The sequence below is a fragment of the Tamandua tetradactyla genome, chromosome 6 (assembly GCF_023851605.1).
Source record: "Tamandua tetradactyla isolate mTamTet1 chromosome 6, mTamTet1.pri, whole genome shotgun sequence".
NCBI classification, from domain to species: domain Eukaryota; kingdom Metazoa; phylum Chordata; class Mammalia; order Pilosa; family Myrmecophagidae; genus Tamandua; species Tamandua tetradactyla.
The window spans coordinates 21,417,434-21,445,054 of NC_135332.1; the positions used below are offsets into that span (position 1 = coordinate 21,417,434).

Sequence of the window (27,621 nt, forward strand, 5' to 3'; positions counted from 1 at the left end):
TGGAGCTGAACTCTGGACTGGACACGCAGGGTCCAAACCCAGATAGGCTTTGAACTCTGGGTGATGTGGGCAGGTCGCGTCCCCTTTCTGGAACCCTGTTTCCTGCTGGGGAAATGAGCATGCTGATGGGAGTTTTATAGTTCATTGGTTATCAAGGGTGTGGAAGGAAGTTACTCAACACTCCTGCCTCTCACCCCACACCTGAAACCCCAAAGACTCACTGCATAGTGGAAAGAGCCAGGATGACACAGGGGTTCCTGCATGTGCAGGGAAACCCTATGGGGTTGTAGAGTAGGGGACTGCTAAGTTGGTGCTCTTTGCCAAGTCCCACAAAGTGGTCATCTGCCCAACACAGTCTCCGCCCTCCACACTGGCCTGCCACAGCTCGAGTCAACTCATCAGTGGATATTGAGTCTTCCAGGATGCCAGATCTTCCAAGTCCATATGGTAAGGCATGCACATCAGTTTATTCCTAAGGACATCCCCATAATCCACTGCCTCTTGAGCCTGGATTAGTTTGGCATGTTTATTCAATGATGCAAACAGGTCTTCATCCTCGAGAAGCTTATGCTCTAATCTGGAGACTCATAATACAGGGAAAGCCAGCACTCCCAGGAGGTAAATGCTAAGGTTCAGAGAACAATGAAGATAAAAGAGTATGGAGAAACAGCAGAAGGGTGGGTGGTTGGGAAGGTTTGGAAGAGTTGGGACCTGAGCTGGCTTGGAAGATGGGACACAGCTCTTCAAGGAGTTGCAAAGGTTCAAAGGCGTGAGAGCACCCTGAGTGTTCAGATACTGTGAGGAGGCTCGACCCACAGTTGATCAGGGACGCAGAGGCTCCTGGGCTGGGATTGAGACTTGGGCCAGTCAATAGAAGGTGGACTTCTGGACCAAGGAAGCCACTGATTGCTTCTGAGCAGGAGACTGAGATGTATAAAGTGGTCTGCTAGGCAGATGAATCTGCAGACAATATGCAGGAAGAAGCAGGTGAACAAGGGAGCAAAAACTGGAGGCACGACAGTCCAGACACAGTCCAGAGACAGTCATCATGATGGTAATTAAGACTCAAATCACACTCTGTCATATAAAAAGCCCTTTCATTCCCCTTCTCTTGAATTGTCCTTCAACTTGGAGAAATAAAGTGGGTATCACTATACCCATCTTACAGATAAAGAAACTGAGGCTGAGAGGGAATAATTGATTTGTCCAAAGGGACCAAGTTGGAGACTTTAACTTGGGCTCTCAGGATCCAAATCCTGAATTCCTTCTACTACCCCATGCCTTGAAAGTCCAGGAAAATAGGGGCCCAAAAAGGAGAGTCAGCCAAGGAAGACTCCCTGTAGGGGGTACTTACATGCAGAGGAAAGTAAAACTCACTTGATTCACATTCCTTAGAGGCCTTCATGCTTAAAAATCTGGTGTGTCTGATTCAACTGACGATTGAATGCCCAGGGTGGGAGTTAGTGAGGCCTGAGCTCAGGTCTCAGCTGGCCACTTACCAGCTGTGTAACTTTGGGCACTTAACCTCTCCAAGTCCGTTTTCGCACCTATAAATTAAGATACCAAAACATAAGGGAGTCCTAAAGCATGAGTGAGATCATTATTATAAAGAGCCCAGAGAAAATGATCTCTCAACTGCGTCCCTCAAGTCTAAACGAAGCCAAACGCTCACTCCGTGTGCTGACACAGCCTACTTCTGCCCCACGATTGACGTGGCCAGGAGAACACCACCCTTTCCCTTTGACGGTCCCTGGCCACATGCCACTTCCCCCTCCCTCAGACCGGCACTCCTCCCAAGGATGCCCCCCGCCCCACGTCCTGCTCCACGTGGCCCCAAGGAGCAAGGGTGCTCAGAAGGCGTTTCTCCAACTGGGGCCGGAGGACTTCCTAGAAACTGAGTTGAGCTCTGCGAATGCCTAAAGACCATGGGAATCACTTAGCAAGAGAAAAAGCTGGACCTTTGCCCTGGGCCGGCTCACAGGTGATGGGGTTAAACGGGAATTCCTTTTCCCTCCCTCAAGGCTGCTGGGGTGGGGGTGGGGGCAGGGTGGGGGTGCGGGTGGGGGCAGGGCGGGGGATCCAGCTCCCAGATGACCTGAGGACACATTAGCCGGTGAGAAGTGGGGCTTTCCAGACCCTTTTATCCTGTTTACAATACACTGGCTTTCCTTGGACAAAACCCTTCTCCATCCCCGCTCCCCCTGACCCCGTCTTGCTCCTGGCTATTGTGGCTACAGGAGACAATTTGCTGATGGAGTCTCCACGGAGGGCAGCTTCCTTGGGACCCCGCCCAACCTCCACAGCACCCGGGGCAACATCCTTCCACCTGGTGGGTCCTTTTTCTCAGCTCATTGCAGCCTCTAAATTCAGAAATGCCATCCTCTCTGTCTGCTGAGATTTACACCCAAGGGGTTGGGGAGCAAACCAAGAGGCAGTCAGATTATGCTTCTCAAGCTTTGGGGTGGGGGTAGGGGTGTGACTAGGGCTGTTGCTGTTGTCCAAAGCAGAAGTGATCCAGAGGTGTCCTATTTATCTGTGTGACAGGCACCCCCCACATGGTGGCAAGGCCCTCTTTGAGTAGAAAAGGCAGGATGAAACAGCAGCCACCTGGAAGGTGGGTGCAGCTGCAGCCTGGTCTAGTTTCCCTCTACCACTAGCTTGGTCAGCTCGGGGAAGGAAGTTAATTTCTGAGCTCAGCATCCTTGTCTAGAAAACCAGGACGGTGATGCCTGTCCTTCTTCTCACCTGGTGCTTATAAGCCAAAGAGGAGGCATTTTACTTCACACTCTGCACTGATTTCAAGTGACAACTCCATTACGGGAGTCCAGTACCCTCAAAAGATATATTCAAGTCCCAACTACCGATCCCATGAATGTGACTTTATTTGGAAATAGGGTCTTTGAAGATATAACTAGTTAAGGTGAGGCCAAACTGGATTAGGAAGGGCCCTTAATTCAATATGGTGGTGTCCTTATAAGAAAAGGGAAATCTAGGCACAGAGGCATACAGACAGGAAGATGGCCATGCGACAGTGGAGACAGAGACTGGAGTGATGCATCAACAAGCTAAGGACACCAAGAATTGCCAAGAATTGCTAGCAAACCACCAGAAGCTAGAAGGAGGCACGGAAGGATACTCCCCTACAGGTGTCAGAGGCAGGGTGGTCCTGCTGACAACCTGATTTCAGATTTCAAACCTCCAGAACTGTGAGACAATAAATTACTGTTATTTGAAGCCACCAATTTTGTAGTAATTTCTTACGGACTTCTTCAGCAAGAACGGCTCCTCTACTGTGAGCCGTGTACAACTGCCTAAAAGCCAACCGTCAAATAATTCTGGACTCCCAAAAGGCCGAGTAGGTTGAACACTTGGGATAGTGAGTTGATTAAGTAGAGACCATTTCAAGGTAACAGATATTTAGCAAGCTCCTACCTCACGCCAGGCACTGAGCTGGATGCTGAGGAAAAGCCTCAATGAAAAACACATCCCCTGCCCTAGACCTAAGTCACAGTCTGGTGGGGGAGCAGACTGGTGGACAAAGAACTGGGACACCTGCGATGAGTGCTGAGAGGGAACACCAGTGACAGGGGAGCATGGTATCAGGATGTTCCCTAAGGGAGGTGAAAGCACAGCTGAGATTTGAAGGATGAGTGGGAAATGAGCAGGCATGAGGCAGAGGGAGGGGTGTTTTCGCTTAGGGAACAGGGCATGCAAAGGCCAGGAGACACAAAGGCCCGGGTAAGAAGAGCTATAAATACTCTTGTTTGATTGGAAGAGATGGCCAGGACAAGGCCAGATAAGGATTTCCTACTCTATTTTATAGGCACCAAGAAGCTATTAACAAGTTTAACCTATAAATTACATCAAGTCTACATTTTAGAAAGATCTTTTGGACAACATTGAAGAGAATGATTGGAAAGATGAGGGAGTAGAAGTAGGCAGACTTGATGGGAGGTTTGAGGGTGAGGAATGATGAGGGCCTCTCCACAGGCTTTTACAGGTTATTAGGGGAGGTAAGACATACGCACAGCTCGCTCCAATTGTACAAGGTGGCACATGAGTATTGACACAATAAGGGTAAGGAGCCTTGGCAGGAGATAGGATCAGCAAGGCTATCTATCATCTATCTATCTATCTATCTATCTATCATCTATTATTCCCCCACCCCAGAGTATATTTCCGAGAGCATGTCTCACTAGTACTAATGAAAGAGCCATCTGTCTGACTTTCCTTCACTTTATTACAAAGCCGACTGGCCTGAGGGATCTGCCTAAAATGCATATCTACCCATGTGATGCCCAAGGTTAAAATCCTTCAAAGGCTCTCTGTTGCCTACAAAATGAAGTCCAAGTTACTTAGACCTACCTGGCCACGGTCTCCCTCTATCGCCTCACCCTATTGCCTCACCCCTGGTCCTTGGTGGTATCTTCTTTCTCTAGCAGGTTCCATTCACTTCCGGCTTCTGGCTGCTCCCCATTGCTTCTCCTTTCATATCCAACTCCTTTACTTATAAAGACTTCATACTGGATTAAGGACTGCCCTAATTCTGTTTGGGTATACCTTAACTAATAACATCTTTAAAGGTCCTATTTACAAATGGGTTCACACCCACATGACCAGGAGGTCCCCTTGTGGGCGACACAATTCAATCCCCAATATGTCCCTTCTCTGTCATCATGTAATGCCCAATTACCTCTACCCCACACTCACCGCAGAGTATTCTAATTATCTATGTAGATGTTTCCCTCAGTATATTAAAGAACTTCTATGGCAAGGTGATATTTATCTTCATACTCCAGCCCTTGCACTGTTCCTGACACACTGTATGAGCTCAATGAAGATATGTAAGATGAGTCATGGAAAGAAACCACTGGATTAAGCGAAGTGGTCTCTGGAGAGTATAGAAAACAGTTTTAGTGTCAGCAGTGTGGATGAAGCATCTAAATAGTTTAGCCATGTTCTAGTTTGCTAGCTGCCAGAATGCAATATAACAGAAACGGAATTTTTTTTTTTTTATTAATTAAAAAAATTAACTAACACAACATTAGAAATCAATCCATTCTACATATGCAATCAGTAATTCTTAATATCATCACATAGGTGTATGGTCATCATTTCTCAGTACATATGCATCGATTTAGAGAAAGAAATAGCACGACAACAGAAAAAGAAATAAAGTGATAACACAGAGAGAAAACACAAATAAAAATAAAAAGTACAAAAATATATAAGAGAAAACAAAACAAAACAAAACAAAAAAACTATAGATCAGATGCAGCTTCATTCAGCGTTCCAACATAATTACATTACAATTAGGCAGTATTGTGCTGACCATTTTTTTTTTTTAGACATCATACCATTCTACATATGCAATCAGTAATTCTTAACATCATCACATAGATGCATGATCATCGTTTCTTAGTACATTTGCATCGGTTTAGAAGAACTAGCAGTATAACAGAGAAAGATATAGAATGTTAATATAGAGGAAAAAAAATAAAAGTAATAATAATAAGAACAAAACAAACAAAACAAAACAAAACAAAAACCTATAGCTCGGATGCAGCTTCGTTCAGTATTTTAACATGATTACTTTACAATTAGGTATTATTGTGCTGTCCATTTTTGAGTTTTTGTATCTAGTCCTATTGCACCATCTGTATTCCATCAGCTCCAATTACCCATTATCTTACCCTGTTTCTAACTCCTGCTGAACTCTGTTACCAATGACATATTCCAAGTTTATTCTCGAGTGTCGATTCACATCATTGGGACCATACAGTATTTGTCTTTTAGCTTTTGGCTAGACTCACTCAGCATAATGTTTTCTAGGTCCATCCATGTTATTACATGCTTCATAAGTTTATCCTGTCTTAACGCTGCATAATATTCCATCGTGTGTATATACCAAAGTTTGTTTAGCCACTCGTCTGTTGATGGACATTTTGGCTGTTTCCATCTCTTTGCAATTGTTTATAGCGCTGCTATAAACATTGGTGTGCAAATGTCTGTTTGAGTTTTTGCCCTTAATTCCTTTGAGTAGATTCCCAGCAATGGTATTGCTGGGTCGTATGGCAATTCTATATTCAGCTTTTTGAGGAACCGCCAAACTGCTTTCCACAGTGGTTGCACCATTTGACATTCCCACCAACAGTGGATAAGTGTGCCTCTTTCACCGCATCCTCTCCAGCACTTGTCATTTTCTGTTTTGTTGATAATGGCCATTCTGGTGGGTGTTAGATGATATCTCATTGTGGTTTTGATTTGCATTTCTCTAATGGCCAGGGACATTGAGCATCTCTTCATGTGTCTTTTGGCCATTTGTATTTCCTCCTCTGAGAGGTGTCTATTCAAGTCTTTTTCCCATTTTGTAATTGGGTTGGCTATCTTTTTGTTGTTGAGTTGAACAATCTCATTATAAATTCTGGATACTAGACCTTTATCTGATATGTCGTTTCCAAATATTGATTCCCATTGTGTAGGCTGTCTTTCTACTTTATTGATGAAGTTCTTTGATGCACAAAAGTGTTTAATTTTGAGGAGTTCCCATTTATTTATTTCCTTCTTCAGTGCTCTTGCTTTAGGTGTAAGGTCCATAAAACCGCCTCCAATTGTAAGATTCATAAGATATCTCCCTACATTTTCCTCTAACTGTTCTATGGTCTTAGACCTAATGTTTAGATCTTTGATCCATTTTGAGTTAACTTTTGTGTAGGGTGTGAGATATGGGTCTTCTTTCATTCTTTTGCATATGGATATCCAGTTCTCTAGGCACCATTTATTGAAGAGACTGTTCTGTCCCAGGTGAGTTGGCTTGACTCCCTTATCAAAGATCAAATGTCCATAGGTGAGAGGGTCTATATCTGAGCACTCTATTCAATTCCATTGGTCGATATATCTATCTTTATGCCAATACCATGCTGTTTTGACCACTGTGGCTTCATAATATGCCTTAAAGTCTGGCAGCGCAAGACCTCCAGCTTCGTTTTTTTTCCTCAAGATGTTTTTAGCAATTCGGGGCACCCTGCCCTTCCAGATAAATTTGCTTATTGGTTTTTCTATTTCTGAAAAATAAGTTGTTGGAATTTTGATTGGTATTGCATTGAATCTGTAAATCAATTTAGGTAGGATTGACATCTTAACTATATTTAGTCTTCCAATCCATGAACACGGTATGCCCTTCCATCTGTTTAGGTCTTCTGTGATTTCTTTTAGCAGTTTTTTGTAGTTTTCTTTGTATAGGTCTTTTGTCTCTTTAGTTAAATTTATTCCTAGGTATTTTATTCTTTTAGTTGCAATTGTAAATGGGATTCGTTTCTTGATTTCCCCCTCAGCTTGTTCATTGCTAGTGTATAGAAATGCTACAGATTTTTGAATGTTGATCTTGTAACCTGCTACTTTGCTGCACTCATTTATTAGCTCTAGTAGTTTTGTTGTGGATTTTTCCGGGTTTTCGACGTATAGTATCATATCGTCTGCAAACAGTGATAGTTTTACTTCTTCCTTTCCAATTTTGATGCCTTGTATTTCTTTTTCTTGTCTAATTGCTCTGGCTAGAACCTCCAACACAATGTTGAATAATAGTGGTGATAGTGGACATCCTTGTCTTGTTCCTGATCTTAGGGGGAACGTTTTCAATTTTTCCCCATTAAGGATAATATTAGCTGTGGGTTTTTCATATATTCCCTCTATCATTTTAAGGAAGTTCCCTTGTATTCCTATCCTTTGAAGTGTTTTCAACAGGAAAGGATGTTGAATCTTTTCAAATGCCTTCTCTGCATCAATTGAGATGATCATGTGATTTTTCTGCTTTAATTTGTTGATATGGTGTATTACATTAATTGATTTTCTTATGTTGAACCATCCTTGCATACCTGGGATGAATCCTACTTGGTCATGATGAATAATTCTTTTAATGTGTTGTTGGATACGATTTGCTAGAATTTTATTGAGGATTTTTGCATCTATATTCATTAGAGAGATCGGCCTGTAGTTTTCTTTTCTTGTAATATCTTTGCCTGGTTTTGGTATGAGGGTTCAGAAACGGAATTTTTAAATTCCGTTTTAAAAAGGGGAATTTAATAGGTCGCTAGTTTACAGTTCTAAGATGGAGAAAATGTCCCAATTAAAGCAAGTCTATAGAAATGTCCAATCAAAGGTATCCAGGGAAACATACGTTGGTTCAAGAAGGCCGATGAAGTTCACAATTCCTTTCTCAAGTGGAAGGGCACATGGCGAACATGGTGTCATCTGTTATCTTCTTCTCCTGGCTTCCTGTTTCATGAAGCTCCCCGGGAGGTATTTTCCTTCTTCATCTCCAAAGGTCGCTGGCTGGTGGACTCTCTGCTTCGTGGTGCTGCAGCATTCTCTGCTCTCTCTGAATCTTTCATTCTCCAAAATGTTTCCTCTTTATAGGACTCCAGTAAACCAATCAAGACCCACCCAAATGGGTAGAGACATGTCGTCACCTAATCCAGTCTAACAACCATTCTTGACTAAATTACATGATCCAGGGAGATGATCTGATTACAGTTTCAAACATACAGTATTGAATAGGGATTATTCTACCTTTATGAAATGGGATTTTAATTAAAACATGGCTTTTCTAGGGGGCATACATCCTTTCAAACCAGCCCAGCCATTAAAAAAAAGAAGAAGAAGAAATGGGATAGAAGTTAAAAGTGCAGCAAGATGGAGCGAAGAAGTTTTCTTCCATTTAGGGCGAGGGCTAACCCCGTAAAAAAAAAAAAGCAAAAAACCCTAAAAGACTGTGAGAGAGAGGGGAGACCTGGACTTCCATTTTTCCTTATCTGCTTTACCCACTTCACAGGGATGTTGTGAGACCTAAAGAACAAGATATAGGCACAAAAAATAATGGAAAAAATTGAAAATTTCTATCCAATTTTGGACAGCTTCCAACTACTGCATGAACAAAAACTAAGCATGGTGTTTAAAATTCTTTATCAGGCCCCTGTGTTCCACAGAAGACCCATGTTCTTTATCTCTGTCTTTGTTCCAGCTGTTCACTCAGCTTCAAATGCTTTCTCTTTCATCTCAGCACGGCCAATTCAATAAACACTTAGAGTTGTTAGTGTGTCTAAAACTATTCACTCTCCAGGGTCCTATTCAAATGCTATTTAGTCCATGAACCCTTCTTGCTCATCCCTCAGAGTGCCCCCCTCCCCTGGAGAAATAGTACTTTGTATCAATTGTAGCACTTATCACATTATCACCTGATAATATGATTGAGGGCATGATTTAGCCCTCCCAAAAGAGTATGAGATATGATGACACAGGCTGTGTCCTGGAATTCTTACCTCCAGTGTATGTGCCTTTTACATAGTAGATGCTCAATAAGTGTTAGAATAAATGGAAAAATTAATTTTAGGGAAAGAAATTGAATGACGGTAAGCAGTCTCTGGGACACAAAACTGGGTGGGATCCAGGATACAGGAAAATGGAAGCACCAACTTATCAAAGGAAGAGGAACATCTCCTCCCTAGAGAAGGACTGCAGATAAGCCTGGGAGAATGGACATGGGACAGATCCTTGTGTCCAAATCTTTCAAGTTCCAACCCTACTGCTACCTCTTTCATGAAGCCTTTCCTGAAATTCCCATTGGACGCGATTTCAGTTTGGCTCAACCTGTTTTCATCTCTGGATTTTCTACCTTCTAAAATGGTTATTTTTATAGTTATTTTATGTACTTTCCTAGACCGCGATCTCTTTGATGGCAGGAAGAAGACAGTTTCCTCCACTGCACACACGGCATGGTAAACACTCATTCGAAGTGGGTTTATTGAATGGATAAATGGGGCGAGTGAACTGGGCCAGTGAACAGACAAATCTAAGACAGGAGAAGCTTGCGCCACAGATTTCAGTGATGAATGAACTCTCCAGACCCACAATTAGCAAAATGTTTAACACAAAGCCAAGTAGAGACTCTCTTTTTCTCCTCCTGCAGTTAAAAGGTATCCCTCCCCTCACATCCAGCCTAGCCCTAAGGACCTCACGCCAGCACCCTGCGGCTATCTTTGACAATGACTGATTCAACCCTGAAGTCAACCTGCCGCCCAAACCTACATCACCTCATCCTCTATGAGAGTTCGAACTTATGGTCACATTTATCCTTTTTCTTCCGACCTCTTTTCTCATTCCCCTCCTCGGGCTTCTCTCTTACAGCCAATTAGGCGCGCGGGCGGGCACCCCTAGCAGGCAGGCGCGAGAGGGCCCTGCGACCGGAAGCCGGAAGCCGGAGGCCGGAAGTTGGGGGGTCTGTGAGGACGTGTTCTGGGAAAGCCGGAGCCCGGGCGGCCCGAGTCGGCGCCATGGAGCCGCTGTATCAGCAAACGCACAAGTGAGGACCGCAGCGGGGCACGGGCTGGGGCAAAACCAGGCGGGGCGAGACCAGCCGCCGGGGCTGGGGTATGGGGACGTCCGCTGGTGTGGACGCCGAATTCCTCCGTGCGGGGGCTCTGCCGGCGTCGGCTTAATCTCTGGCGAGATGCCCATGTCAGCGGCGGACAGAGGGTCGCGTCTGGGGCCTGCAAAAGTTAGGCCGGGTCGTTCGTGTCTACGAGCCCGTGACTACCTGCTCTTTTGCACACTGAATGGAGGGAAAATCGTACCTACAGATTATAATACTGTGTCCAGCACTTGCCAACTCGGTTATTTTTAAGGAAATTGAACTTTGGTTTAGCTTCTCATAACTTAAATTCCTTGGAAGTGGTGTTTATTCATATTGACCTGCGGTTTTGGATCTTGCTGAGATACGTAGTTGAGTATGGTGATAGGGGCCATATCTATCCTACTCTTTAAACTTTCCATTTTATCCCGTAGTTCTTTTCTGGTGAGCACACTTAAAATCACATTCCCGCAGCACGGAAATGAAATCATGTAGGCACCAGCGTCCCTAATGAATTTACAGCAAAAGAAGAGCTTTAGAGCTCTTCTTATTAGGAAATAAGAGGATGATGTCCCTCTTATGCTTTCATCTTTTTTTTTTTTTTTCCTTTTTACTTGAGCGATAAAGTGTTTGGTTTGGGGGAGTGAAAATACAGAACTTACTTTGTAATGGTATGAAAATAACCAAATTTGCTCTTACAGTGGGGAAACCAATTCTCATAGAAAAATTATAGAAAGGGTCTTGAAAAACTAGAGGTATGAGTCAACTGATGAAGAAACGAAACAGAAAATTACTCTCATGTTACTAAGGAAGGGCAGGTTTTTTACAATAACAAAGCACAGTGGGCTGAGTAGTGCCTTCTGTGATGTAGAATCTCATCTGATTAAATGATGTTGCTAAGAAGCTATTATTTACTCTTTTCAAGAATCATTTTGTTCAGAAAGTCTTAGACTGTACCGTTACCAGCTGCAGTAGGTAGCTGATCACAGGGAAATGTGGGTAGCTGGATTTTATGTAAACTTAGAGAGAGGAAGGAATACTAACTGGTGTCCCAAACAAACTTGGAGAATATAGATAGACTCCTTATCTCTGCAGACCTCCAACAACCACTCTTGGACTCTATGGCAGCATTCACCAGCTTTTTCTGTGAAGGGCCAGATAGTAAATATTTTGGGCTTTATGGGCCATACAGTTTCTGTTCCAGCTACTCACCTCTACTGTTTTTTTTTTTATTATTATTAATTAAAGAAAAAAAGAAATTAACACAACATTTAGAAATCATTCCATTCTATATATGCAATCAGTAATTCTTAACATCATCACATAGATGCATGATCATCATTTCTTAGTACATTTGCATCGATTTAGGAAAAGAACTAGCAAAACAACAGAAAAAGATATAGAATGTTAATATAGAGAAAAAAATAAAAATAATAATAAAAAAAGAAAAGGAAAAAATGAAAAAAAACAAAAGATACAAACAAACAAAAAAAACTATAGCTCAGATGCAGCTTCATTCAGTGTTTTAACATAATTACATTACAATTAGGTATTATTGTGCTGTCCATTTTTGAGTTTTTGTATCTAGTCCTGTTGCACAGTCTGTATCCCTTCAGTTCCAATTACCCATTATCTTACCCTGTTTCTAACTCCTGCTGGTCTCTGTTACCAATGACATATTCCAAGTTTATTCTCGAATGTCGGTTCACATCAATGGGACCATACAATATTTGTCCTTTAGTTTTTAGCTAGACTCACTCAGCATAATGTTCTCTAGGTCCATCCATGTTATTACATGCTTCATAAGTTTATTCTGTCTTAAAACTGCATAATATTCCATCGTATGTATATACCGCAGTTTGTTTAGCCACTCGTCTGTTGACTCACCTCTACTCTTGTAGAGCAAAGGCAGCCACAGGCAAAACATAAACGAATGGTTATGACTGTCATAACCATTTATGTCAATAAAACTTTATTCACAAAAATAGACGGTGGGCCAGTTTTGGCCCTCTAATCTTAAATCATTCATTCAAATAGTATCTCTTGAGCACCTGCTATGGAACAGGCACCATTCTCGGTGCTGACAATACAGCCCTGCCTGCAAGGAATTTACCTTCTTTCATCCAACAATACTTTCTCATCTGCCTTTCTCTACATATAACAGAGCCAGGAATGGGAAACTTGGCTTTGTTTTTCTTGCTGTATAAAATGTTCATTTGGGAATGCTAAGGCTCCTTTTAGAATACTGTGATTAAGAGTCTTTAAAAGGAGTGTTTTCCTTATATGAAAAATGTTAATTTGGGGCTGGTAAGGTTCCTTTTAGCTCTGATTCTGTGATTGGGAGCCTTTAAAAGGAAACACACAGAGTTCTATGAACACCAGCACTGAAGTTTTACAGTTACAGAAATTAATGACAGTAGTTGAATTGAATACATATCTGTAAATTTTGGTAAGCCTAAGTTGATGTTTTTTTTTAAACTGAACAAAGCACAGGGCCAAAGGCAGTCCTGTTGTCGGACAGTAGAAATCTTTCCAAGTCTTCCTTGCATGCTGTTGTTTGAGTCTGCCATGAATCCCTCAATCTGTAATATCATCAAGCCATTATTCAACATAAGATAGAATGAGAAACTACCAAATGCCTCTTAAACTCTTAAACTGACTGTGGCATCCTCAGTGTATTGCTCCTTTCCCACTGGAGACACACCTTGCCCATGAGCCATTGTGATCGTATATCCCATTTATTTGTTGAATTGAGTACATTAATGGTTGGATGAATATATGAATGAGTCAATAAATGAAGGGCGCTCCTCATTAACAATTTTTTTTTTTACATGGGCAGGCATCGGGAATCGAACCCTGGTCCTTGGGCATGGCAGACAAGCATTCTTACCTGCTGAGCCACCGTGGCCCGCCCCCTCATTAACAATTGACTCATTAATGTTTGAAAAAAATGCTTATTATATTTATTTTATTTATGAAGTGTTTCAAACATGCTGATATGGAGAATGATATAACCCATATACCAGGTAACATTTAATACACATGCTTCAGCTCACTTATTTATAATAGAAGTAGAATTAAAAGTTCCTACACTGCTTCCCTTCTTCAGCATCAGAGGTAGCTGCCTGTTCATGATTTTAGTCTCTTACTTCCCATGTTTATATCTACAGGCAATATCTAGAGTTGTTTTTAAATTTGTCTAAAAAGATATTATTACACCCTTTTTTTGCTTTAATATTGGTCCATGTTGATACTAGTAAATCTACTTTATTCATTTGAACTGCTGAATTATTCCCTTATTGATGAACATTTGGCTTGTTATCAGCTTTTTGTTATTATAATTCCACAGTCCTTTATCTAAAACACTGAGGACAAATCTGCTTTAAAACTCAAATTTCTTTTAGATTTTAGGAAAGAAATATAATGCATATACCATATGTTACATAACACCCCTAACATGAGGGTAGCACTCTAATCGAATACATGGATACCTGCAACAATTTTTCACACAAAACAAAATATAAGAAGACCATGCTAAAGTTCACATCTGGTCAGTTATTGCCACCTAATTAGTTTGTTAAAAAATTACCGAACAACTTCTTTTTCAGAGCTTTTGAACTTTAGAGTTATGGTGGATTATGGACCTGCACATAAATGCTTTGATGACCATCTGTTATACATATCTCCTTTAAATACACGCTCAAATCTCACTAGCATGCTTCTAGAAGTGAAATGGTAGGGCATAAGATACATACACACACACTTGATTCTACTAGTTATTGTTAGAAAGCTACTTCAAAAAGTTTCTATTGGTTAATAATCCTACTGGCAGTGTATGAAAATTAAAATATTCCCACATTTATCAATGTATGGTTATCAGACTTTAAAATATTTGTCAATCTAATAGGAAAATTATGAAATCTCCTTGTTTTAATTTGCATTTTCCTGAATACTAGTAAAGTTGAACATCTTTTTCCTATTATTTATCGACCATTTGGATTTCCTTTTCTGTCAGTTGCCCATTGTAAAAAGCTGTTCTGTTTGTCTTTGCTTGTTGATTGGTAGCAGTTCTTTATGTATTCTGAACATCAGTTCCTTCTTAGTTATGTGCTACAGATACCTTCCAGTCTGTGGCTTGTCTGTTTATGGTGCCTTTGGTGTAAAGAAGTTGGTTGGCTTTGTTTTTTTTTTTAAATGAAATTTATCAATCTTTTCCAGTATGTCTTGTGGGTTTTTGGTTAGTTTTTGGCTTTTGACTTGTTTGAGAAATCCTTCCTTACCTGAGGTCATAATAGGCACTCCTGTATTTTCTTTAAAAATTTTTAAATCCTTGCTTACTACGGTTAGGCTTTTAACCATTTTGAGTATATTTTTAGGTATTATGTGAGGTGTCTTTTCCATATGGATAACAAATTAAGCTGTCAGCATTTATTGTGGACTACTCTTTTCCCACTGATTCATGTCACCAAGTTCCCAAATTTATGTGGGACTGTTAATGAACTCTGTTTTTTCCCTCTTGGGTCAAGGATTAGGGTTTGTCTACCCTTGTCTGTCTATCCCAGCACTAATACCATGCTGTTTTGATTATTGTGGCTTTGTAATCAGTCTTAATAACAGGTGGAGCAAGTGATCCCTCCTCATAATATTTCAGCGTTGTCTTAACTATTCTTGTCCTCCCCACCCTTTTTTTTTTTTAAATCATGTTGCTGTTCCTGTTGATAACACCACCAACTTTCAGTCTTGTTGTATTGAGTCACCTTTGAAAATTTACTTTACTGCCTACCTCCAGGCCTTCAGTAATGTCCTTATTTTTCTTTTCCTCAGCATTACCCTTTTGGCAGATGTCAGTTACCTCAAGCTGCATTCCTTTATCAGCCTTTATACCTCCATATCTACCCATTATGAAATATCTTGGTTAAAATATCCTGGACTCAATGAATTAGCCATCTGATCTCTCAGACTCTTGTGCTGATTTCTAGCTGCTTATAGACGGTGTGTATCTTGTCCAAGAGCACTGTGAGAATCACTGGACAGCTGGCCTGGCTCCTTCTGGTACCATGGGGTCATGTTTAGAGGCCTCAGGGAAGCCCTAGGAGAGACTTGAATCAAGTTGAGACCAAATTTAGTTCCCTGGCTTACACTGGAAAATTTGGGATTACATTTGCCATGTTCAGTGGAGGATGTTTGCTGACCTTTACCTCAAATGTTGGTGATGATCTGAGAGCTTAGCAGGCCCATTTCATCTGGGCTCAAACGTGGAAAGTCTTTTAAGCACCAGCAGGCAGTTGTTGGGGAGAGCATAATCATGGGATCCTGCTAGCTAGGAAAGGTGACCTGGGCCCAGCCCTGGGGGCCCTCCAGAGAGTGCTCTGAGACTCATTGTTGTGGATCACACCAGAAACCCAGGGTGCAATGTTGCTGTCCAAAATGAGATGCCAGTAGCCTCGTTATTAATGGAGAAAGATGTTTATCAAATAGGAGATTCCTATCTTTCAGGTCTTCCTCTAGTGGTTTCCTCCAACTAATTGCCTTGTCCCATCTCCTCTCTGACCCCACCTCTCAAGCAGGCCAACCTGCTTGTAATCCACATGACACACCTTCTTGCATTTCATTTTCATCTAATCTTCCTTCACCAGATCATGTCTTCCTTCTTCAAAGTGTTCCTCAGAACTCTCTACTCACAAAACTTCTCCCAGATTACTCATGTTTCATATCCCCAGATTTCCATTTGCTGGTCTTGGCACCACTACCTCCATATCTACCCGTTATACCTCAGCTCCTCAGCTTTCTAAGTGTTTACATTTTTTTACGTTTTTCTCTGAATCTTCTCAATACTTTTTCATGTCTGCCTGGCCCCTCATTCTTAATTACATTGTTTCTCAAGTACGAGGATTATCTCCTTTACCCTTTGACTCTCCCTAGTGGAGACCAGTTCTCAGCACATTGGGTCAGAGAACTAGAGAGTGGAATTGACTGAGTTCAGAACCAGATCTATCACTTACTTGCTGTGTGACCCGAACAAATTATATAACCGTTCTGGGCTTCAATTGTCTCATTTATAAAATGAGGTTATTAATAGTACCTTCCTAATAGGGTTATTGACTTAGCAGAGTATCTTATATGTGTGGTAAGCACTCAGTAAATGCTGTCAGTGTTATTAGTATTAATTTTAGGGTTAAAACATTAGAAACTATGCCAAAACATATGACCTACAGTGCCACCTAAAAATTTTATAGTTCAGCAATACTGTCAGTTTAAATCAGTAATGTGTTGGCATCAGAAAAAATTGCCTTTCCTGACTGAAACACTGTTGATTATTCCTGTCTCCCTCATTTCCTCCCTCTTCCTTTGACAGGCAGGTCCACGAGATCCAGTCTCAAATGGGACGCCTGGAGACGGCAGACAAGCAGTCACTGCACTGTGAGTAATTAACTGTGGAGACCAGAGCCCCCTCTCTGATGACACAGTGCTAATGGGCTGGGTTTCCTGGCTGCATTTTTGCCTCGGGGGCTTAATGATTCAGCGTGGAATGAGTTTTGTTGTTAGGGTGGACAGAAAAACCCCATGGCAAAGTCACTGATTTCCCTGATTGTGCCCTTGGAATCCCACAGGCCTTATCCCCCATTACCCTTCCACTCAACCTGACATGGCCCTATGGGAATGGAAGTTTTTTCCTCCATCTGTCTTAATCTAATTACCTAGTCCTCAGAGGAATGTACTCCATAAAAATTCAGATGTTTAACTGGTATTGGTCATTTCTTCTGAGCTTAGAAAATGTGCCTTTTTAGGAGGATTATTCAGACATGAATAGCAATCTTAATTAGTTTAGTTCCCAACCATGGTTTCTTTTAAGAAGAGTGCCCCTTCTCCCCCTAATTAGAAAAGGATCTTTTTCTGAGTCAGTCATATAGACACTCCAAGTTACCCACGCCCTACCACGGAAGCCCCATTTTTCTCGTCCCCCTCCTCAGCTGGCTTCATGCCTGTTTCTCCTGTTTTTTTTTTGTTTGTTTGTTTCATGTTTCCCTTCTGCAGCTTCAAAGGTGTCTCTTCTCTTGTTCTAAACTGTATTAGTTGTAGTCGTGAAGACCTTGGACATGGTTGTGTCCTTTCTGTGGCTTCTTTTATGGGGCTAGAAGCAGTCTGGATCCTCTTTTGAACAGTTTAGCCTCTCTCTATCTGTGCTTTGCCTTCCCAACAAGCTCATTGTTAAATGATTAGAAATGGAAATGGGGTCATGTTGACTGTCTTATTAAAAGGGATAATGAAAATGAGTATACTTCTCATATCTTTACCTCTGTAGATTCTTTCCTGGGCCTTTCCTGTTGATATTTAGTCTGTTTTGGTACTCCAACATTGCTCCATCCACCCACTCTTATGGAAAACTTGAAGGGAGCTCTTCTCTGTATGTTTCACATACTGCTTTTCCCCTTCCTTTATGCTTTTTTGTAAACCTCATCACTAAAGGGGTTCAATTGACAATCTTTTTACAGGGTATTTAACAATATCAAAGGAAAAGAGACCTCATTCTGTATCAGAAATACTGGATTGAGCTTAAAGTATTTATTTGAACATTTAAAAATATTTATTTTAAATGTTCATTTTATTCTCTACAGGCAAGAAATTTATTTCTACAGATTTTCCTTCAGATTTTTTTAATTGACATTGTTACGGCGTTAATAACTACAGATTTTTTTGGAAATAGCATTTCCAGGGTCACCTTTTATACCTTGAATTTTTGCCATTATTCATTAGCGTGCATATTTTTCTCCTTTTGAAATATGTATTTTTTGAGTTATTGAATATGGAAAAGAGATGCATTTGATTTATTCTGATATAAATTCACTATCTTTTTCTACCAATTATTCTTTTTTCTCTTTTATGCAGTAGTAGAAAATGAAATCCAAGCAAGAATAGAACAGATATTTAGCCATCTAGAACGTCTGGAGATTTTGTGCAGCAAAGAACCCACTAACAAAAGGCAAAATGCCAAACTGTGAGTGCTGACCTTTGACTTGGTGCTGATGCCCCATGGGCGCCAAGGCTAGCCTTTCTCCCAGGGAGGCTGTAGGATAGTCTGAAAGTCCGTTTACACATTGAAAAACAGACTCTGCAAAGGATAACTTCCCCATAAAGGGCAAAATTCTATCTGAGTGATATTCCTTTAAAATAGAAAGTCTGTGAGTTTTTGGCCCAGAAGGCTTGTGTCTCCTTACTCTCTCATATAGTTTTGTAATATTGCCTCCAGTGTGTTTTCCTGACCAGATCCATGGCTACTTGAAGCCTGGTGATGCCAGGGAGTTAACTCTGCTCTGTGGTTCTCATTGTTGAGTTGAAATGAAGTCTTGCCCTTGAGCACATTAATCAGTCTATTTATAATGAAATAACTGATCTAATGCCTGATATCCCACCATGAAATTAAAATGAAATCACCCTCACCACCTCTAGCCCTAGCTCTTGTTCCTAAAAATTTTAAGAAATTCTGTTGATTCTTTACTCCAGAGATGCCCTTGGGCTTCCTCCAGCAGAGCGGTATAATCCATAGAAGGTCGGGAAGAGGTCACTGAACCTGCTTCCTGTCACCTGTTCCCTGTCATACATCCAGAATCAGACAGCAGCAGATACTTAAGTAAAACTGCTGGAATCTCTGTGTGCTATAACCCTACCTCAACCACAAGCTACTCTACTTTCACCATCATTCATCAAAATCAGATTTTGGAGAGGGTGGTGGAGGGGATGGTGTGGGGTGGCAAAGAGTAAGGAAATGTCTTCTTTCCTAAAGCCTGGCTGGCTCAAATTGCGCAGCACTGGTTTCCTGGAATTTAATCTCTCTCTCCCATCAATTCCAGTCGTGTTGACCAGTTAAAATATGATGTCCAGCACCTGCAGAGTGCCCTCAGAAACTTCCAGCACAAGCGCTATGCAAGGGAACAGCAGGAGCGACAACGAGAGGAGCTTCTGGCTCGCACCTTCACCACTAACGTAAGCCAGGCCCCTGGGTGGGGGTCGGTCAGGTACTAGACTTCTTGCTGGGACTGGAGCTCAGGCCGCTGAGCTTCATCCCCTAAGGGAATATATGGAGCAGACTGATGATGAGTTGGTCCAGATGACCAACTGGAAAGGATTGTGGGCTTTGTGCATTGACAGGCTAATCTAGAGAGGAAAATTTTTTTTTTTTAAATACAAAAACCTGAAAAGGAAGCAGTTAAATTAGGGGGATAGACAGAAGTTAAAATTACCTGGTTGGACGGGTCCGATGCAGAGAGGTGGAAGTTCACATGGTAGAAATATTTTTGATCAGATGGAGACAGATGATTAGAACTGAGACCACTTGTGGTGAAGGCAGCATTTCAAAGCTGCCTTTGGGCAGTTGCCTTTGTGCTGTGTATGTGTGTGGTTCCAGTGTCAGATGCATTAAAGTGTTTTTGCCCCTTGTCTGAGTGGTAATTTGAAAGAATTTGTTAACAGACCTTTAAATGGACAGCCAGATTTGAGCCTGTTTGGAAGTACTGTATTGGTTTGGACATTTGATTTCTTATAACATCATTGTCCTGCACTCTAATCTCAATGGATCATTTCCTGTATGTGACTGTTAAACACACTAGCCTGTTCTTGTTTTCCTGCATTATGCATTCCACCAGAAGTGGGCTTTTTAATTTTTCTTCTTTCTTTCTTCCTCTTCTTTTTTTTTTTTTTGTATTTTGATTTTTTACAAAGGAGTTCATTTTCTAAAGAGGCATTAGCTTTCTAAACCTGCCATCAGAATTCATACCAGCTCCCACTTTGCAGATGTTTTATTCTCATTGCTGCTTTCTTGTTTTGCAGTGAATTTCCTTGAGTGTCTCATAATATGCCTATGTAGTTTTTGTTTCTCCAGAGTAGGCAATCAAGTAACAATGGTTAACAGTTTTAAATTGTGATGAACTATAAGACACACTTAAAAGATGTTACATGGGCTTTGAGAGTTGTGATGTTGTGTTCAGGCCATTTTTAAGCAAAAATTACTTAGGGTTATTTTGTTTCTTAACAGCCTAGTATGAATGTGTGCATATGGTATGCCCTCAGTAAACATTGACTTGCTGAGTGAACTTCTTCCTGGTCATTGTACTATCTGGAGATATAGTACGTTTTTCTGAGAGATAAAGGCAGTACCTTTTCAGGTAGAAGGGTAAAAAAGGCATCCAATAAATGCTTGTCATGTAAAAGAAGAGAAGTCTCTAATTCATTCATTTGAACACTGGAATCTTTTGACCACTGAGTATGAGCTGTATGCAGAGCGCTGTTTAAAGTCCTAAGGGTAAAATAAAGCTATGAACAAATTAAAAAACATGATTTTTACTTTGAGAATCTCTGTTGTTAGCAGGAGTAATTGAAAACATGCATGTGAGAAACCATAGTGAACTTAAGCAGCAAAGAAAAGGTGGTTTTAACTACTTGGTGGCAATTGAACCTGAGGCCTAGGTGGTAAAACAGCACTGCTTGGCAGAAGAGTTTGTGGTTGTCAGAAAATGGGAAAGAGAAGTGTCACTGCTGACATTAACTTGCTTTTTTGTTCCATCCAGTTTGTATCAATTCAGATCTACCAGGATTGGTCTTGACTTTTCTTCTGAAAGTATGGTTAATAGGGCAGACTCTGCGCTCAGTGCTGAATTCCTGCCCTACTGGACTTTATGAGCTCTGTGATCTTGGACAAGTTATTCCACCTCTCTGGGCTCCGGTTTCTTCATGTGTAAGATGGGGATAATAGTAACTTCCTGTAAGGTTGGTATGAGGAGTAAATGAGTTTAGGGTACATGAGCATTAAAGTGCTAAGAAATGTGGAAAGTATTTGATCGGTATTTGCTTTTTTTCTCCTTTATTTAGAAAACTCTTCTTGCTTGTAAGGTACCATCCTGAACCTTGTTAAGGCTTCAGTAGAAGTCACCATCTCTTCTATTCTTGGTTAGTCTCAGTGTAATTAGAGACATAAACTATAGATGAAATTGATAAAGAGTGAAAACAAACATTTACTGCTGCATTAAAGGGACAGAAACATTTGGAACAAGCTAGCCCAGTGAGTGGTCTGAGGAATCCTTTGGAAGGAACCAAATAAGGTCTTGAAGGAATGGAGAGTTTTTCCTAAGTGGGGTAATGTAATGATCCAGAGGTGAGAATTAATAAGACTCGTTAGCGGGACTCATTTGGAGAGTTTCAAGTCTGAGAGAAGTTTCTCTTCCTCCGTGTGATCAGATGCCACTCCAGATCTATGCTTTGCTTATTCTTCTCTATTAGACTCCTTTGATTCTTGCACCATTCTCTCCAGCTGTTCTGTTGTCCAGGTCCAAAGGCAAAGCAGTCAGACACGGGACTCCAGGAGCTGAGCAGCAAGCAAAGTTAATCAAGCACCTGCATTTCTTTCACAGGACTCTGACACCACCATACCAATGGATGAATCACTGCAGTTTAACTCCTCCCTCCAGGAAATCCACCACGGCATGGATAACCTCATTGGAGGCGGGCACAGTATCCTGGAGGGACTGAGGGCCCAGAGACTGACCTTAAAGGTGGGGTCCCTGCTGGAGGACAGGGAGGAGGCCTCTTGTTTTGGCCTTATCCAACAGTTTGGTACCTGTGTTTACATTTTGATTATGTATCTCCAAATTGTGATGTTGCAATGGTGAGACAGAGCCCTCAAGTTTGGGGTCCTTCCTGTTGGAGTTGAATTATTATGAGCTCAAAAATAATGAAATTCCTTTTGCCAGTAGCTATTTCTTGTCCTTGAAACAAACCATATTGTGACCTCTCTTGGTATCCAAGTCTTTTTCTGTTGACTGAACTTACTATGTAAGTAACTTTTACTATGAGGAGAACCAATAATAGACTAAGAAAGACTGTTATAAAATCTTCTATCCTGTGAATGAAAGTGTTGTGATTTGGTGCCTCACTCTAAGGTGGTTTTCCTTAGAACCCCTCCATTGACTGCCTCATAACAGAGACTTTGTGCGCTTCAGTACTGAATTTCCGAGGATGAGTTCTCAGGGCTGGCCTGGTTGATTAGCAGTGGATAATTCTAGAGCACATGGTGGTCCCCAGCAACTCTTCCCTCTAGAAGCCCTGCCCCGTTGGCACTGCTGAGACTCAAACCCCCTGGGAGTGGTTTCCAGAAACATTACACAGACTTTGATGTCAGTTAGTGGTGTTTCAGCCTCAGCCCTTTTCCTGTATCAACCCTGATGGATAATGGGGTGTGGGCTGTGCCTATTATCAGGGTGTGGTCCCCTGTGAATGAAGCACTCCCAGCCACTGAGAGCTGTGAAAAACAATCACTCTGAACTGTGAGCTTTTATCTTAGTTTTTGTTGGACCACATTGAGAAGGTCAGCTCCGCTTGGCTTGGGTACATTTCTGAATAGCACCTGCCATCTTTACCAAGGGTGGAGTCAGGCAAGCCTCAAGTGATGCTGCCTCTGGCTAGAAGTTGCAGAGCTTCAGATGACCTGGAAATGTGGCCTCCTACAGCCACCCTTTTAGAGCACATCCACCTGTAGTGATCTAAACTGATAATCTGCTGTTCCTTTAGAAAACTGTTTCCCTTATCTCAGAGAAACAGTCATATCGTTTTAGGACAAGACTCCCATTTCACGCTAAAGTAGGTTCAGTGGAGGCTAAAATTTATTGTTAAGGCACATGCTTCATATCGAAGTCTGCCATCACTGAAGAGTCCTAGCGACTTCTGCTGCCTACACTGTTATCCTGGGCAAAGAGATGGGAACTTATTGAGGTGATTGGGGCTTGGAATGGGAAGTTTCTTATTCAGTTTCCTTGGCACACCTACTGCTAGCTGTCTTTAGTCTCAATTCCTCCCACTCTACCTCTTTTGGGGCATTTTTCTACCTAAACCTAAGGTAGGAGGTTTGTTTTGATAGGCACCTGGGAAAGAGCATGAAGATGCTTGGCTGGAGCAGCCTGATTTGTCCCTATTCATGATTAAAAATGAATGTGCTTTGAGATTTGTGATCATTTCCTGGGTCTCTTAGAAGCTTGAGCTTTAAACCTCATACCAAATTGAATAAGCAGGATCTTTAGCAAGAGCTGAATTTTTACTGTCACTATCCTGGAAAAACTGGTCTCCTCTGGTAGCAGTAAAGGTTTACTTGAAAGAGATTTCCATGATGAGGCTTGTTAAATCATTGTCTGGGCAGAATGTAGGATTTTAATTTCTTTCCATGATGCCTCTGTGTTTTCACTTGGTTCTTCTCCCAGTTGTTCATTGGTGTGTGCTCATGTAAAAAGTGGGGGTAAGGTATTAGTTACATGCTGCCTGTGCAAGTGCAGTTGGCAATGTGTATGTAAGTAACTTGGAGTCTATTCCAGCATTTATTTTTATTTGTTGCTTCATAGGAAATTGAAGGTGCTTAAACATCAAAACTAGAAAACAGACAGGGTGGACTGGATGATTTGGGCTGTTGGGTTAGGAATAGAAGACCCTTTTATTGGTGGGTGGTGACTGTTTTATGGGCTTTTAGGTCATAAAAGTGTTTGGTGCCTGTGTTTCTGTCTTTCCCATCTGAAACCCTCACGGAAACATGGACATTGACCCCCACATTGTACTTAGAATTCCCGAGGACTGAATTCCTCCACAGAGTGAGTGCGTTGGTATCCAGTATTAGTGGAGTAGGAAGCAGGAAGAAAGTTTGTTGATGTTGCCTTGTTTGTTTGTTCTTTATAGTTAGGCCGTGTGTGTGTGTGTATATATGTGTATATATATATATATATATATTTTAATGCAATTGGGTGGGTGATTGGGGCTTGGAATGGGAAGTTTCTAATTCTGTTTCTTTGGCACACCTACTGCTAGCTGTCTTTAGTCTCTCAATTCCTCCCACCCCACCTCTGTTAGGGCATTTTTCTGCTTAAACCTAAGATAGGAGGTTTGATTTGATAGGAGCCTGGGAAAGAGCATGAGGATGCTGGGCAAGTGCAGTTGGCAGTATGTGTATACATACAATCCATTCAAAGTATACGATCAGTGTGCCATTTTTAATGTAAAAGATTCTAGTTTTAAATATTTTCTTGAGTTATATACAGAGTGAAGTGCATCTGATTTGTACATTTCAGTGAGTTTTGGCAGATGCATATACCCACACTCATCAAGATACATTTTCATCACCCCAGAAGGATCCCCACTGTTCTGATTAATTTCACCCTAGGTTAGTTTTGTCTACTTCATATAAATGGATTTATACTACTATTTTATATCTGGCTTCTTCTTCTTAGTAATTTTTTGTTATATGTTTAGGTTACATGTTGGTAATTTGGTCCTTTTAATTGCCAAGTACCATTTCATTGTGCTGATACACCATAATTTGCTTATCCAGCTTTTGAATAGTCTTCTGTGTTTTCTTTTAGCTTGTAGTTTTAGCTTTTACATTAATTCTGTGTTCCATGTTGAATTAATTTTTGTGTATAATATGAGCTAAGGGTTCAATTTTACACACACACGCACACACATATCCTTTCTCATATATGTGCATCTATAGAATGTAAACATGTGTATGTGTGTGTGATATTTTATTATATAGCCGGTTGTTACAGCACCATTTGTAGAAAAGACTCTTCCGTCCCTCCTGAACTGCTCTGGCACCTAGATCAAAAACCAGCTGACTGTGTGGGAGTGGACCTATTTCTGATTTATGCCACCTTTTTTATGCTTTGGGCCTGGCCAAGAGAAATTCTTTTGGTAAAGCAACCCCATCTCTTGGTGACATTCACTCACCCCTGGCAAAGCGAGTCGATCGTTGTTTCTCTTTCTCTTCTCATCTGCCCCAGGGGACTCAGAAGAAGATCCTTGACATTGCCAACATGCTGGGCTTGTCCAACACCGTGATGCGGCTCATCGAGAAGCGGGCTTTCCAGGACAAGTACTTCATGATCGGCGGGATGCTGCTCACCTGCGTGCTCATGTTCCTCGTGGTGCAGTACCTGACGTGAGCCGGCCACGCCTGCAGCTGAGCGCTGTTCCCATGGTGTGAGAGTGTGTGTGAGTGTATGCGTGATGTGAGCGAGGGGCCAAGGACAAGTACGCTTGTCTTAACTGTGAAGACCACTTGAAAGGAACTACGATGAAAGGAACTACAATTTGTACCTCATGGGCGTTTCAGACCTGCTCTGTTTTCTGTGACTCCTGGAAGGGGAGCTAGAGCTGCTACAATGGGCAGTGCTTAGGGATTGAAAGAAGTATATATATGTTCCTCCCTGTCTCTCTCTCACTCTCATTGGAGGAGGAAGGAATGTAAGGGTATGGGATAAAGAAAGAAGGGGGAGGAGACGAAGAGCATCGGTGGATTTGTCCACAGAGCTGATGTGCCCCTGGAAGGCTCTTAGGTGAGCCGTGCAACAGAACAGTCCATACCCTGCCACAATCCGGTCTTTTCTGGATCCTGATGAATGGACAGGAGCAGAGTAAAGAGGAGGAGAAGGAAAGAGGCCGCCTTTTCCTGCACCCATTATTGTAGGTTAATTCACACACTATTGCATATAGCTACCCCCCTCTCCAAAAAAGAAATGACATGTAGATGACTAACTGCTCATATTTGTCATCCTTCCCTGGAAGCAGCTACTAGAGGAAACAGACTTGAAGCTGTTGCTGATAACGAGTAAGATTTTCCGCATTAAAATTACTGGGTGTATTTCTTTCTCAAGTGAGGCCAGTGTTATTCCTGGGAGTGTTCAGTCATGAAGTCGAAGACCCTGGTCACGATTTTTTCCAGGACCTAGTAGAATGGTTGGCTCTTAAGGTTCAGCATCTGCAGTCATGCCCAGGCTTTGGGGGGCCTTCACCCATCATGGGTAGCTTTTGACCCTTATGATTTGCTAATTACTCTTTCATCTCTAGTTTTAGCATCTCTAATTCTTTGGCTCTCTTTTCCTTGAAGTACGTTGGCAACTGCCATCTAAGCCCCCATCCTGCCCAGCCATTGTGGGCAAATGCCACCCTGGGGACGGTGCTGGTGTAAATGTGTTTATGAGGCCCAGTTTTTATGGACCAGGACCGTTTTCGTTCTCTGAACACCGTGGATTAAGACTGTACCAGCACCTTGTGCATTGTGAAATTTATCATAGAGCCAGTCTGTTTTTAAGTCCATCTAATGTGATGAGTCACTGAAAGTACCAGAAAGACTTAATTAAGCTTAGCTTAATTTTTCATCATTCGCAGGCCCTGCCGGTCAGTCCTCCCCTCTAGGCTTAGTAGCCTCAATGCCAGACATAAAATAATACTCAAAATTCCCCAGAAGAACTGGAAACCTGGTCAGTATTAATTCTGCTTTTGGTTGTTTTCCACCTCGCTCCCCTCCCTCCTTGCTGCTTCCTGTCTTTGTTTCTTGAGGCCTGAACCTTCTGTTTCAGCTCCCTTCTTTTCTGTGTATTTGGTTCCGCTCCCTTATTTCATCCCCCACCTGTCTCTGTAGCCATGTTGGTCCCTTCATCTGCATCTTGGGCATAGATCTCTCTTTGGTAAACTTCTCTTAATTGTCACAGGTTTTTAACATGACCTTCTTGGATACTGATTTCACATTTCTGGTCAGATATGATCTCAGTGGCTTTGAGCTCTCTGGGTTAACTAGGGGCCCATAGTTTCCAAGAAACAGTAGATCTTTGGGTCCTGCATAAAAGGATCGAGGGCTCTGCTAGCATGAAACGGTGGCCTGGAGAGTGGACAGAAGAGTGGAGACATCTTCAGACCTAGGTCTAACTGTGGGGAGGCACGGTTTGGAATTTCCTCCTAGCTAGCACCCCTCCCATCCTGGGGACCTAGCACAGGGCTCTAGCAGCCATAAAATGGGCTCTTAAGCTGCACAGACCTACCTGTCCTGTTCCCTGGGCACATGTGCATCCCACCAGACAGTGCACTTGGGAGGAAGGTGTGCAAGGAACATCTAAGCCACCTGGGACTTGAATTCTGGGAGGCAGAGATCGTGCCTCCCTGCCCTCCATTGGCTGATGTGGCATGTTTCTACAGTATGCACCAGTGGATTTCCACTTGCCATCGTGAGAATTGTTGGCCTTAACGAACCAGAAGTGAGACCCACATCTGTGTAGCACTTTGAGAGCTGCTTCCTCCTACTTTGTAATAAAAATTGTTTAGGCAGCTTGTGGATCTTTTTTACCTGGGGCTGGAGGACAGCAGCCACAGGATGCTTGGAAACCCAGGGCACTGGGGCTGGTGTCATCACGTGA

At 41.9% G+C, this 27,621-nt stretch overlaps 1 protein-coding gene and 1 long non-coding RNA gene across 3 annotated transcripts; one reads left to right on the forward strand and one right to left on the reverse strand.

The window, feature by feature from the left end:
• Positions 1-276: 276 nt before the first annotated feature.
• On the reverse strand, positions 277-10,201 carry LOC143685848 (uncharacterized). The gene is made up of 3 exons (XR_013176776.1): positions 10,089-10,201; positions 1,378-1,547; positions 277-960 (listed from the first exon to the last, which is right to left on the reverse strand). It is a non-coding gene; the product is annotated as an uncharacterized LOC143685848 (long non-coding RNA).
• Positions 10,202-10,246: 45 nt separating this feature from the next.
• Positions 10,247-27,532, forward strand: GOSR2 (golgi SNAP receptor complex member 2). Of its 2 annotated transcripts, XM_077164054.1 has the most exons (6): positions 10,247-10,357; positions 16,761-16,825; positions 18,293-18,401; positions 19,255-19,387; positions 21,808-21,948; positions 25,213-27,532. In XM_077164054.1, exons 1-6 carry the CDS (start codon positions 10,329-10,331, stop codon positions 25,372-25,374), a joined length of 639 nt encoding a protein of 212 aa, XP_077020169.1. In that variant the 5' UTR covers positions 10,247-10,328; the 3' UTR covers positions 25,375-27,532. The 2 variants fall into 2 exon arrangements, with proteins under 2 accessions (XP_077020169.1, XP_077020170.1); XM_077164055.1 differs by lacking the exon at positions 21,808-21,948.
• The last annotated feature ends 89 nt before the right edge of the window (positions 27,533-27,621 follow it).